Genomic DNA, 13,948 nt, shown 5'->3' with positions numbered 1-13,948 from the left:
GAGGTGCGAAGCGAGTTCTGGATTGCCCTTTAAAACGGGACTGGAGTTTTGTATGGCTTCAGAAGAACTGGTTTTGCTATGCTATTGATTTATTTTAAATATAATTAGGGGGAAATACAGTTATGCAGTTTTATAAAGCGATTGGATGCCATTTATATAAGGGAAAGTAACAGAAAAAATAGAGCAGTGTTTCTCAACCTTGGAAGCTTGAAGATGGGTGGACTTCAACTCCCAGAATCCCCCAGCCAGCAGTGCTGGCTGGGGGATTCTGGGAGTTGAAGTCCACCCATCTTCAAGCTTCCAAGGTTGAGAAACACTGTAATAGAGGGTCTACTTTGGATTCTCAAGACCCGACTTCAAATGGTAGCTACAAATGGAGAAAGGCTTTCTTGTACGGCAGATAAATGTTTCCTTTGAGCCTTCGCTGTGATACCTTGTGGATTTGGTAGCTTTTTAAATTTTTCCCAATCTAGCCTTGTTCTGGGATTTCCTGAGGGTCTCCTGTCCCTCTATAAACTATAGTGCTCTGGTTCACATATAACACTAAGCCAAAATATTCAACCAAAAACAAATACACTGTGTAATGTATGTATCCGACCAACCATAATGGCAGCTGATTTAGTTCTAATTACTGGAGCACTGTGAGGTCCATACACAAGTTTATTAAATATGACAAACTTGTTGTACAGCCCCCTCCATCTAAAGCACTCTAGATATATGGTGGCTACACCCACTAATATGAAAATGTGGGAATTGTAATCCTAATACATCTAAATACTCCAGTTTAGGGATGGTTTGAGATACAGCAAATATCTGCAAATTAGAAGTCAACAATTAAGGCCGCTTTAGATTAGATTTAGAACCAATCGCCTGAATATGCATTACATACTATCTTATTTCTGTTGTGGCAAGTTCTGGATTTGTAGTTATCACTTAGAGCGAGGGTGTCAAACTGGCGGCCCAAGGGCTGGAGGTGTCACATGCAGCGGAGGTGGGTTTCAGCAGGTTCTGACCAGTTCTGGAGAACCGGTAGCGGACATTTTGAGTAGTTCGGAGAACTGGTAAATATCACCTCTGACTGGCCCCACTCCCATCTATTCTCTGCCTCCCGAGTCCCAGCTGATCGGGAGGAAATGGGGATTTCGCAGTAACCTTCCCCTGGAGTGGAGTGGGAATGGAGATTTTATAGTATCCTTCCCCTGCCAGGCCCACCAAGCCACACCCACAGAACCGGTAGTAATTTTTTGAAACCCACCACTGACATGCAGGCCATGGCCACCCCAGCTCTGTGAAGGGAAAAAACGTTGCAATACATCACGTGACACCACGAGTTTGACACCCATGCCTTAGAGTCACTATGAGGAAGGAAGCAATATGCACATTGTATCCCTGGTTAAGCTGCCAGAGGGAATGGGAATCTAATCAGATATTTCTTATATTGTAAGCACTTTTAAGACTACTCCTTACAGAGGAGTGTAGTAATTAATCAAGTAAGCAAATCAGATCTTAGTGTAGGTAATATTACCTTTCCAGTATAGTCCCATATTTGAAAGGTAGAGGTACAGACATCTTCAAGTTGAGCTTAATTCTTGGTGACTTTATGGATACATCATTGTAGTTTTATTGGGAATAGCATGGAAATGACTTGCCATTGCTTTCTCATGGGATACTTTTTTCAATTTCTCTGTCTGGCCTCCTGTCCTTTTCTTTCTTGAAGATACCACTTAAGTCCAACACTACGTAGCTTTTTGAGATCAGTGAAGGTCAGCTCAGTGCTGTCTACATCTACTCACAAATAAAAGCCTCTGAGTTACCTGGAAGTTAACCCTATCTACACATCTCCAATAAGTGAAATATTTTGAATAATTTGATAATAGAGATGATTAAATAATTTTAATAATTTTGAATTCTTGACATACTATGATTTATGATTTGTATCTATTCTTTTTCCCCACAGAACTCTTCAAATTAAAATTCCAGAAAGGTCTTTAGTTAGTTTAGAATGCATTCCTTGATAACTTCACTTTACTTTGGACATGGTTTTGACAGTGAATGATTTTATCCAGGTTGTTTCAACTCTGTATGATCAAGTACAAGACAATAAAAACAAGGACAAATAGGCTGAAAAACAGCTTCTATCCCACAGCAGTAACTATGTCGAATTCTACTGAGTAGTACAATATTAATGCAGTATCATTTTTAATTCAATCGTGTAGAATGTGAAGGATTTGTTTTTTATTTTTTTATAGTTTTCTTATGTATGATGTACACTGAAGATGGAATTTAATGTCGTTGTACAAGGTGCAATGACAATAAGGTAAACTTAACTTACAGAATGTGATATATATACTGTATTTTTCGGAGTATAAGACGCACCGGAGTATAAGACGCACCTACCTTTTTTGGTGAGGAAAAGAAGAAAAAGAAATCTCCCTCTGCCTCTGAGCAATTTTGCCTCTTTGCAGCAAACAGCAGCCTGCTTTACTTTTGTTTTCAGCATAGCTTGATTAGCACAAGGAAAAAAAAATCTGCTCCAGCAATTTACCTTTGCAGTAAGCAGCAGAGCCCTGCGCAAAATAGCTTAGAGCAAATCAGCTGAGTCAGGAGGCTGATCCAATCAACTTGTGCTAATTAGGCTGTGCTGAAGCTGAAAGGAGCTGTTTTTTCTTGCTGTTTGCTTGCAAGGAGGTAACTGCTGCGAGGCAGAGGCCAAAGGGTGGGGGCCAGTGGGTGGGCGGGGCTACATTCAGTGTATAAGATGCACCTAAATTTTCACCCCCTTTTAGGGGGGTGAAAAATACGGTATATAGCTTTGTGCTGTATATTATTGAATTTGATTGTGTAGATAGTCTTTGACTTACAATAATTGGGATTGGATTTCCAGTAGTAAATTGTTATGGTAATAAGCTGGGGCAACCATGTGACTTGATCCTGTTCTACAATATTTGTTTATTGTGGTCATTAAGAGAACACTGCAAGTCATAAGTGTAAACCCATTGATTGAAATGGGCAGTTTTTGCCAAAACTGGTAAAAATAAGTCATAAATCATTCTCGCATGATCATAGAATGCTGCAATTAGTTGTAAAGGAGAGCAGTTGCCAAGAAGGCTTAGAAGGCAGTCATATGACTGTGAAAGAGCACATTTTACAACAGCCAGAAGTGCTTTATGGGTGGGAAATCACTCGTTCTGGGCCCATCGTAATTTTGAACAGTTGTTAAGTGACTGGTCATAAGTTGAGGACTACCTGTATTTCTGTATTTTATGTTCATTCCTGTTTGTAATCTAAAGAAGATGAAACTATAAATATACCACTTATCAAACCCATCCTTTTCAGGAAAGTATGTATCAGAGAATTCACAACTCTCAAAACTAAACTGAGTGAAGAGCCAACAAGCAGCTAATGCAGATAACATTTAGCTAGATTTTTTTTTCTATTATGTTTCTAAAAAATTCTAATTAAATAGGATGATGGCAAAGATAAGGTAGTGGTATGCAAAACATCTGGATTTAAAGTGTTTCAGTATAAAACAGTCTATTTGAGCTTAAAACATCTGTTTTGAACACAAAGCAGTGTGTTTCAAATTCAGGATGGTCTGAGCTGCAATATTTTGCACCTACCTAGTAAGAGGAGTTAGACATTATCTGACTTCCAAAATGTCAGAATTCACTGTGTATTTTCAAATTCTTTGGTGAAGGCCCTTTTTTCAACTTCTTTTGCCCTCTGAAATAATAACACTAAGACTTCCCAGAATGTCCAAGACGCATGGGTGATGAAAGTCACTTCTATGTGACTCAGACCTAAGCACCAATTGACAATTAGAACAACAGGACAAACTGCCTTATCTTGCTTGTTCTAAATAGTCTTTAGGAAATCCCAGGAAGCAACAACTGTGCAAAAATTGTTTTATTAGTTCTCGTTCTGCATATTAAAAAAAACTAGCCCCAAATTTGCACAGAAAACATGCTTTTTGGAGCAATTCACTTCTTTTTGCCATAGATACTATCCAACGCACTCTGTGCGTCTGTTATTTGTTGCTGCAGTCTCTGCTTAGTAGACTCATTAGAAGCCTTTTTCAGCAGCGTCTTCATTTCTTCCACCACAGCCCTATACCCAGTTGTGTTGTGGAAGACACGGATGGCTCGGTCCCCACAGGAAATCAGGAAGCGACTGTTCACGTCAAAGGCTAAGTCTGTTATGTGCTCTCCATGAGCACCTTCAAAGTACTCTTCCTCCTCTCCTCGCTGGGTGTTATAAACAAAGATGCTGGTGCTGCTGGAAATGGCCACTGCCCGTGCATCAGGAGCCAGAGCAATGCGGCAGGGCTCTGTTACCTTGCAACTGCCTGTCAGCAATAGGTAAGGATCCTGTTGCTTTTTATACTCAACATCTGTGTCCCAGAACTTCCAAGTGCCATCCTTTGAAACTGTTGCCATCCTGTTAGGGTGAGAGAATGGCACGTATTATTTAGCAATTTCAAGTTAATACTGTAGTTAGATGAATGTAATGGCTTCGGTCTATAGTAGGGTCTATCAGCTTCTTGTTGCTTATGCTTCCTTTCTTCGGTTCTAATGTCTAGAAGCTAACCACAGAGCTCCCCATGATTATATAATTCATATCATAAATTTGGAAAGTGGTTATGCATATAGAAATACTCAGTATGTATGATATAGATGCCTTCATCTGATAAAACTCAAATATCCCTCAGGAATATTTTAAGATTTCAGATGGCCTGTTGGTGCCAGAATGTATCTCTTTAGTTTCCTGAGGATTGATTTATATATAGCTACCTATCTCTTGTATGTGACTCTGAGCCATTACCAAGTTAAAAACATAAAACAAAATAACCCTAAACTTATAATAAACTCTATAAAAAGATTAAAAACTGTAAAAAAAAAAAGAAAAAACTGCAGGAGAGCCTACTCAATTGCCCTAGCAATATAGCCACATTTAGGAAATGCTAGGCTATAATTCCTACTAAATAAACCAACCGAGAACCTATTAACAAAGGACATTGCTGAACAATGGGCCATTTATTAACTGCATGTACTTAACACCATTAATTCATAATTTAATATATTTTCTGAGTCTACAGAATACATAAAATTGCAAATCAAATGGCTTGGATTGAAACAACATAAGCCCCCCCACCCCCCACTCCAACACACAAACCTCTAGCCCCAAATTAATCAAACTTAGCAAATTGTCTGAATCCATTTGGTAAATTCTGATTTGAGCTGGCTAAATATATTGGGGGAACATAGTGACTTAATCTTCAAAGGAAATCCCTCCATTGGTTTATAAAGAGGAAGGAAGCAACTCCAAAGGGCCTTCTCTTCCTCACACCAAGGATATCAGGAAAACTAGACAGAGGACTCAAAGGGAAGATGTGAACAAGTTATTATAAAAATGTTATTATTCCATAGAAATGAGAGATAGCTTCTCACCGCCGAGAGTCATTGGAAAAAGCGAAGGAATACACGCCAGCCTTATGCCCCTTCAGGTCAAAGGCTCTGATCACTTCCCGGAAATCTCCACTCTTGCTGAAACACACTTCCCACACCTTTACATCAGGAGTGAATCCACATGAACCAACAAACCTATAGGAAAGGAAATGCTAAAATGAATTGAACCACTTTGTGAGCGGTCACTTTTTTATTCTTCAATATTATTTAGAGCACAAAGAAGACATCTCTATTCTGACATAATAGAAGGGAACGTAAACAAATGACTGCCCTTCCTTACCTCCCACATGGTGACACAGTTGCAAAAGTGTTGTTCATCTGGTTGGTGTTGATGCTAGCCAGAATTTCCCCCTTCATATCCCAGATCAGGATGGTGGTATCACTGGAGGCACTCATGATATACTTCCCTGTGGAATAAAGGGCAAAGGTATGGCTACAATTCTGACAGGCTGATGCGGCTATATATATTATTCAGGAAACCAAGTAAATTAATTTGGTTTTAAGGAAATAAAGCTGAACCATTCTCTGTAGTTGTAAGCTAGGCTATTCAAAAGATCAGCTTTCATACCTGTATCAGCAACCCCAATATTGATGATAGGAGCCTTGTGCTGCTTTGGAAATTCTTCTGGGATTGCGATGTATGTAAAAGTGCCATCCTCCTTCTTTGTCATTTTAAAAACTCTGAGGGTGTCTCCATATGCCAACCAAACAATGAAAGCTCTGAGTGAAGGAAAGAAAGGCATATAAACAACACAACGATCACAAGGAAGAAGCTGCTCTGCTTGGTAGTCATATAACATAAGCCCACCATGGTTTGTGAAGCGTGTGAAAATGCTTCCACGTTTGCAACTTCAGACTAGTTTCATTTCTTACTGCTGCTCTGGCTGCTTTTCTGCCAAAAGGAATCACAGCGACAAAATCTTCAGACTCTTTCACTACATTATGTGACTGAAACAACTCCTCATCCTGTCCTTTTTGCAATGCTCTTCCTACGAAGTTTCCTACAAAAACTTTTTCAGTTTAATTTTTATTATATTCTTCGTTTTTATTGTAATGCACTGCCTGTTTTCCTTCAGGATTAGGGCAGGTTACAGGTAAGCAGGTAATGCAAAGGTTATTATCCAAACCTCCATCCTACCTGGAGTCCGGGAAGAAGCGGACCAGGGTAGCATGGTCCAGTTCCACATTAACCCGCATGCAGCGATGCTCCCTCTCCAAAATGTCTTTGGTACTCCAGATACGCACCGTACGGTCATCAGAACAGGATGCCAAATACTTCCCATTATTGCTGAAGTCCAGGCACGTGACATTTCCACTGTGGCCCTGCAGAATAAAAATAAAATTATCCTTTGGCCTATTAATAAATCCAGGTGTCTTGTATACTGGATATCTATTATCTAAGGAGCGAAAAGCAGGTAAAAATTCTAAAAAAAGGATTTATTTGAAAATTGTAGATATAAGAAAGAAGAGTATAACTATCCAGTCAAGAAAATCTCATGACCTTTACACACCTTTTCCAATTTTACCACAAAAATTCCAAACTCAGAACAGGCTAATTCAACTCTGAAATAGTGGTCAAATTAAATAGTTTTTGAGTCAGGTATACTTAGTGAATTTGAAAGAAATCTTAGGGTGTTTTAATCTCAAAATTATTTGCTTTCTTCTGCTATCTATCTTTTAACAAAACTAGGTGAATTGCTATGGATCATCCAGTAAACAGCTGGATTCCCACTTATCTCCTTGGACAAGTAGATATAATGAAGTAAAGCAAAATGGTTGTAAGTTCATCAGTGAACAGGAAGATACAATGGTAAAGCTGTGGCAGGATGGACCTGCTTTTTGATATCACAAAGTTGTTTATTTCTGCGCAGTAACTCAGGATTTCAAAATAAAAACCAGATAAAGTAATTACTTTCAAAGCACACCCCATAGTGTGGGGTTTGGAGGAGGCAGGTCCTAGAAAATGAAAGTTATACAATATGAATCCAATCCTTTTTGAAAGCAACCTGGTGAATTTTTCCAGAAATGTTTCTGTTACCACGGAATAGTAGTTATAAATTCTGACTTCCCAAGATTTCGGAAACAATTAAGAGATGGCAGAGGTGTTCAGTTATTTTTCTAACTTCACCTTTAAACTTCCAATTATTACTGCATCTTTTTTTCTGTGAAGATACAGAGTTTTTATTGTGAAAAAAACAAAATGCCTGAGTGATTTGGTCTATTTACTGCTTGCCTAGCTAATTGGTGTTTTTGTTAAGTGCAAGTCTGTCAAATATATGAATATTTTATTCTACACGTTTAACATTTCTGTGGCTGTTGAATAATGCACGTTCGTTTGAGCAATACAATTTTTTTCCAGAGTAGGTCAGGGCTTCTCATATGCTTCTTGTGCTTCGGCAGCTGGAAATGTATACCTCAATTTCTGAAAGGTGTCTGTCAGTAAGATGCTCTGTACTTTTATGACTGGAGCAGAGCTAGTTTTCTCTTTTCCAGCGAATTTAGAACTTCTTTCAACTGGTGCATTTTCTAGCTTCTTAAAAACTCTCATGCCTCCAGCTTTGACTGCAGGAAGGCGCCCTTTAACCGGGGAAGGTGGTGGGGACAACTCCGGATTTGCCATTAAGAGTTCAGTAAAAGAGCATGTGATCTCCCTACTAGGTAGTGTTACTACTAGTCCTCCAATTATTACTGCATCTTTAGTCATCTCTACTACAGAGAATAAAAGTAGGCCAGCTGGCAGATACATGTATGATCAGCTCAAGAAAAAAAAAGGTGAAATAACAGCATGTAAGAATATATTACCCACCAGAGCTCACCTTGAGGGCTGAAGCCAGAAGTGGGTGTGTGAAAGTATGCTGTTGGGACTTCTCTTTTCGAATTCGCTGTTGTTTCGGCTTTTTCAGGCCTGTTTTGCTGGCTGCATCACCATTCACATTTTGATCTGAGGAATACAGTTGAAGAAAAAAATGTAACAAATCAAGGGCCAATTGGTTTTAACTGTTTTGAATCCCTAGTAGCATTTTTTTCAATTATCAGATCAGCACAATAAAAAATAAGTATAAGTAGCCTGCAGCAGAATGCTTTTTAATCTAAAAGCCAAGGCTTTAAAATGAAGTTATTTCTGTATCAATTAGTGTTTATGTGTCCTTATTTTAAGACATAACAATACCCATTACATAAAGATTCACATGTCTTTGGAGCATAAAAGCCAAGAAAGGGATGAGGGAAATGTGATATGAAGACCTCTAAATAATCACCTTTAGTAAAAATTTCATGTTAGCCTTTTGTATAGACTTATAGTACCTTATAATACTTTTTAATATATAAAACATATACACTTTCAGGGATCATACTTTGCTTCATTATATTTATGACGCCCATAAATACTCTTGTAGTTGCAGTTGTCAGACCATATGGAGCTAGTTCTGAGTAATTTCTTTATTGTTGTTTGCCTATATATAGAATCTTGCCAGACAGAACTATAGAAATACAGGTGGTCCTCAACTTACCACAATTAAGCCCAAAATTTATCTTGCTAAGTGGGACATTTGTTAAGTGCATTTTGCCCTATTTTGTAACCTTTCTTGCCACAGTTGTTAAGTGAATAATTGTAGTTGTTAAGTTAATAAGTGGGTTGTTAAGTGAATGTGGCATCCTCGTTGACTCTGCTTGTCAGAAGGTCACAAAAGTTTTTCATATGACCTGGAGTACTGCAACTATCATAAATATGAATCAGTTGCCAAGCATCCAAATTTTGATCATATGACCACTGGGATGCTGCAATAGTTATGTGAAAAATGGTCAGAAGTCTCTTTTTTCAGTGCCATTGTAACTTTGAATGGTCACTAAATGAACTGTTAAATCAAGGACTACCTGTACTCTGAACTGCTGGGAAGGGGCCATCTTAGCCCTCTTTCTGCCTAACAAACATTCCCAACTCCCTTCCTCTTTACTCTCTGGGATGCAGCCCCTCCCTTCTGAGACTCCCGACTACATTCCACTACAGCAGTGAATGTAAGAATAGATTTTTTGTTAAGATTTTTTTCTAGGTATCTTCCAATGACCTCAAAATGGCACAGTGTTCATTCTTCTCCCATTTATTATCAAAACTCAGTGACTGCATTTCCACTATCTCTTAATCTGGTGACTAAATTACCAACCAATTCACACAACAAACTGAACCATAAATTAACCAAACAAGCTGGATTTACACAACATATTAAGCCAAAAAAGAAAGGAAAAACATGTTTATTGCTAGCTTACCATGTTTCGCCAAAAATAAGACAGGGTCTTATTTTCTTTTGACCCCCAAAATATGGCCTTGGCTTATTATCAGGGGGTGATGGGTGGTGCCTTATCCCTAAACCTCAGCTCCGGAGTGGCGACCATCTGCTTCGCTGGTGCTGCTCAGGCCACTGCCTCAAGCAATATTCCTGTGCAAACAGCACGAGGTGAGTAGGCGAGGCAGGGGGCAAAGGGGGGGAATATGCCCCACATGCACCTGCCATCCACATGGAAACGGGGCTCTTTTCTTTTCTTTGGGCAGAAAGTGGCCATGGCTTGCAACAAATGGGTTTTCTGATCTTGGGAATGCCAGGGCGAATGAAGGCAGACTCGGGAGTTAAGGCATGAAGCTCAGGCGGGGGGAGGAGGTGGTGGGGAAGAGGATGGTGGCCAGATCCCCCTCGGGCATCCTCACAGGCGCCGGATCGAGGCCAGGGGCGTTTCCTCCTCTTCCTCCTTCCCTTCTCTGGTTTCTGCTCATCGGAGATCGCCCGGCTAAGTAAGATGCCGGAGTGGCCACTCCAGGGACTCTGGCATCCTGGCATTGTTGTCGGCATTGGGATCGTGGCTGCCTTCTCCCCATCACCCCTTTCTGCTGCCCAAACGCTTAACCTGGCTGGTGGGCTCGTCAGAGCAGTCCCCTTGCCGCCCCTCCCCCTAAGCTGCTCTGTTTATCAAGTCCTGTCTTGGAGCGCCAGTCTCACAGACAAAAAAAGGTTTGCTGAGGGCAAGGTTGGGCTGTGGATGCGGGCAGCAGGCAGAAGGGGAAGGTGAACCCCCACCTCTCTCCTGGCAACCCCAGGGCTGGCCGAGAAACCCACTCCCCACTCTTGCACCTCTGTCGCAGGGTTTTTGGCATCCACAGGGGCTGATCGCCACCCACCAACGGGAGGCTCCTTTCAGCGTGGGGAAGCGGAAGGTCTCCGCGCCTGCCCATTGTCTCGAGCCAGGCGGGCAGGCAAGTGAGGCAGGAGCCCCCGGTGCTGCCTTCCAGTCGAGGCTGCTTGCAAAATGCGCTTGTTGGGTCTGCGGGCTCTTTATTTCCCCTCCGGCTGGCCAGGCTCCCTCACGGGGCTTCCGAGGGGCTCCCAGTTGCAACTCTCCTTTTCTGGAGCGGCCGCCCCCATGGGAGACCCATTTTTCCCCCGAGCTGAGGCCAATTGGCAGCGGCGGCGGGTGGGAGAAGCCTCAGCGAAGAGGTCAGGGCGGCCAGAGCCACTTTTCATGCGGGGCCAGAGGGTGCAGGCATGAGGGGGGGCCTCACTGGGCTGGACTCCGGCGCCAGACCCCCTCCCCCCAGTCCTAGGTCGACAGGGCTAGGGCTGGCAAGTTTTTTTGTGGCCGCTCTTTGTGGCTGTCACTAAGAGAAGGGGCGCGCGAGCTAGGGTTTGCAGGACGAGCCTCCACAAGGCCATTCTGTGAGAATGGCAGGGGCGCATGGGGCGTGTTCCCTCTCCCTTCCCCCCCTCTCCAGCGTTGCCTCCTCACGTCGTGTTGTTTGCGCGGCAGCTGTGCTTGCATCCAAGTATTTGGGGGGGGGGCTTACTTTCGGTGGGGAGGCTTATTTTAGTGCATGCGCTCAAAAGCCCAATTGGGTTTATTATCGGGACATGTCTTAGTCTCGGGGAAACACGGTAGTATATTGGGAAAAGCAACTGTGAGATCTCCCTAATTAAGCACTTGTTATAAAGGCCACTGAGGCTAGAATTCCAATCATCTCAAAGTTGACAAGGTTGAGAAGTATAGGTAGTCCTCAACTTATGACCACAATTGGGCCCAACATTTCTGTTGCTAAGTGAAACATTTAACTGAGTTTTGCCCCATTTTACAACCGCTATTGCCACAGTTGTTAAGTGAATCACTGCAGTTATTAAGTTGTTAAGTGAATCTGGCTTCCCCATTGTCTTTGCTTGTTAGAAGTTCGCAAAAGGTGATGACATGACCTCCGGGATATTGCACCCGTTAAATCACAATTGCCAAGTATTGGATTTTGATCATGTGATTTTGGTGATGCTGCAACTGTCATAAGTGAACAATAGTCATAAGTCACTTTTTTCAGTGCCATTGTAACTGGTCACTAAACAAACCGTTGTAAGTCAAGGACTACCTGTACTGAGACTTGCTAAACGTACTTTTTCTATTAACGACATTCCAGATTTAATTCCCAACCTATAGGTCTAGTAAAAAAAAAACCACCTGCTGGGAAGTCCAGAAAGCCCCCACCAGCTTGCTTGACCCTATGATTAAGCTTCCTTGTCTATGACCTAAGCAATCTGAAATTTCCTCAATGTGAAATTTCACAGGCACAGCGACATGAAGCGAGCTGCACCCATATACATTTCAATCCTGACATCCGAGGCAATACTTCAGGGTATGTTTTTTCGGTTTTCTGCTGAGACCAATTCCTGCTTTCTTTCCTGCGAAAACGATGGCTCCAAGGCTGCTGCTGAACGTACCTCTGATTTTAAGATTTGAAACCAAGTTTCCTATTCACAGTCAAATACTTCCAACTATTAGACTGATCCAACGACGCCTTTGCTAGTCAGCCAGAAACACTTCTCTGAACTAGGCCAGTTATCCAGGTCATGGTTGTCCCAAAGGTGCTTTTTCAGGAGGAAGGCAACTGGACTTTCTTTTTTTTTCTTTTGAGGACATTTTGCTTCTCATCCAAGAAGCTTCTTCAGCTCTGTTAGGATAGTGGGGAATGGAAGGATTTATATTCCTTTCTGTCAGCTGGTAATCTGCATCCTTTTAGAGCAGAGGTCTTCAAACTTGGCAGCTTTAAGACTTGTGGACTTCAACTCCCAGAATTCTACAATCCTAGAGAATTATGGGAGTTGAAGTCCACAAGTCTTAAAACTGCCAAGTTTGGGGATCCCTGTTTTAGAGGGTCGTTGAAGCACTTGGAGGGTTATCTGTGTCCTCAGGGTTACCTGAATAGTGCTCCTGGTTCTGTAGTCTGCAATTTTTCCTCTGGAAATCCAGAGTGGGAATAGGAATGGTTTTCCAGAGAAAAAAAATTGCAGACTACAGGAACCAGGAGCACTACTCAGGTGACTCTGAGGACACAGATAAACCTCCAAGTGCTTCAACGATCCTCTAAAACAGTGTTTCTCAACCTTGGAAGCTTGGAAGATGGGTGGACTTCAACTCCCAGAATCCCCCAGCCAGCAGCGCTGGCTGGGGGATTCTGGGAGTTGAAGTCCACCCATCTTCCAAGCTTCCAAGGTTGAGAAACACTGCTCTAAAAGGATGCAAATGACCAGCTGCCTGCAAGGAATATAAATCCTTCCATTCCCCACTATCCTGTCAGAGCGGAAGAAGCTTCTTGGATGAGAAGCGAAACGTCTTCAAAAAAAAAAAAGAAATAGCAAGGAAGTCCAGTTGCCTCCTGAAAAACCACCTTTGGGACAACGATAACGGAAAAAAAACAAACAAACGCGCAGCGCTTTACAAAGCAACGTTTAAATCCGGACCTGCCACGGCTCATTTTCTTGCGCAAGATGGAAACGTGGCTCCAAACCCCGCCCAGCAGAAAGCTGGCGGCGGGGCTTCAGCGCTTCGTCCTCGCTTACCCTCGGGCGTCCCGCTCAGTTTTGCCACGTCCTCCTTGCTCGACGCGGCCTTCGCCCACCGCGTTAGAAAGAACAGCAGCCCCCACAAAACGACGACGCCGAGGACCAGCGAGAGGCCCACCAGCGTCGCGGACACGACCGCCTCCCCCATCCTCCGGCAGCGGCGGTCGCCTCCTCCAGCTCCCCTCAGCCACCTCAGCGGAGGCGGGACCGAGCTCGACCGGAGCGCGCACGCTGCACGCAGCAGCGGCTATATTAGTGTCTCTTCCGTTGCGTGCGCGCCCCCGTCTGAGCCTGGTCCCACCTCCGCCTGTCACTAAAGACGCATGCGCGTCGCTTTGCCAGGTAGATATATGTCAATGAAGGCCCTATGAATGACGAAGGGAAATCGTTGAAGGGATTCTGGGAGTTGAAGTCCACCCATCTTCAAGCTTCCAAGGTTGAGAAACACTGCTCTAAAAGGATGCAAATGACTCTCTTATTTTATTCGTTAGCCTTTAGACCGGCTCCACCTGACTCTGAGAAGTACTACGGCAGTAATTATGTCTTGAGGACTAGAAACGCTGCTAGTCGTCCGGGTTAAATTACAACTCGGCTGTCTCTATCCAGGGGTGGTGGTGGGGG

At 42.7% G+C, this 13,948-nt stretch overlaps 2 protein-coding genes across 2 annotated transcripts; both read right to left on the bottom strand.

Annotated features, from left to right (window-relative positions):
• Positions 1 to 3,891: 3,891 nt before the first annotated feature.
• On the bottom strand, positions 3,892 to 13,524 carry TBL2 (transducin beta like 2). The gene is made up of 7 exons (XM_070946521.1): positions 13,325 to 13,524; positions 8,282 to 8,406; positions 6,604 to 6,788; positions 6,034 to 6,185; positions 5,746 to 5,872; positions 5,448 to 5,600; positions 3,892 to 4,437 (listed from the first exon to the last, which is right to left on the bottom strand). The coding sequence occupies exons 1-7, from the start codon at positions 13,473 to 13,475 to the stop codon at positions 3,981 to 3,983; spliced, it is 1,350 nt and encodes a 449-aa protein (XP_070802622.1). The 5' UTR covers positions 13,476 to 13,524; the 3' UTR covers positions 3,892 to 3,980.
• LOC139318857 (death-associated protein-like 1) lies at positions 7,764 to 8,085 on the bottom strand. Its single transcript, XM_070946508.1, is given in 2 exon segments — positions 7,764 to 7,817; positions 7,819 to 8,085. Coding segments are annotated over 2 exon segments (321 nt in total).
• Positions 13,525 to 13,948: the final 424 nt, after the last annotated feature.

Source organism: Pituophis catenifer, unplaced genomic scaffold, assembly GCF_029215685.1.
Source record: "Pituophis catenifer annectens isolate HBS135680 unplaced genomic scaffold, rPitCat1.0.hap2 SCAF_1, whole genome shotgun sequence".
In the NCBI taxonomy this organism is placed as follows: Eukaryota; Metazoa; Chordata; class Lepidosauria; order Squamata; family Colubridae; genus Pituophis; species Pituophis catenifer.
This window is presented reverse-complemented; position numbering and strand designations above follow the sequence as displayed.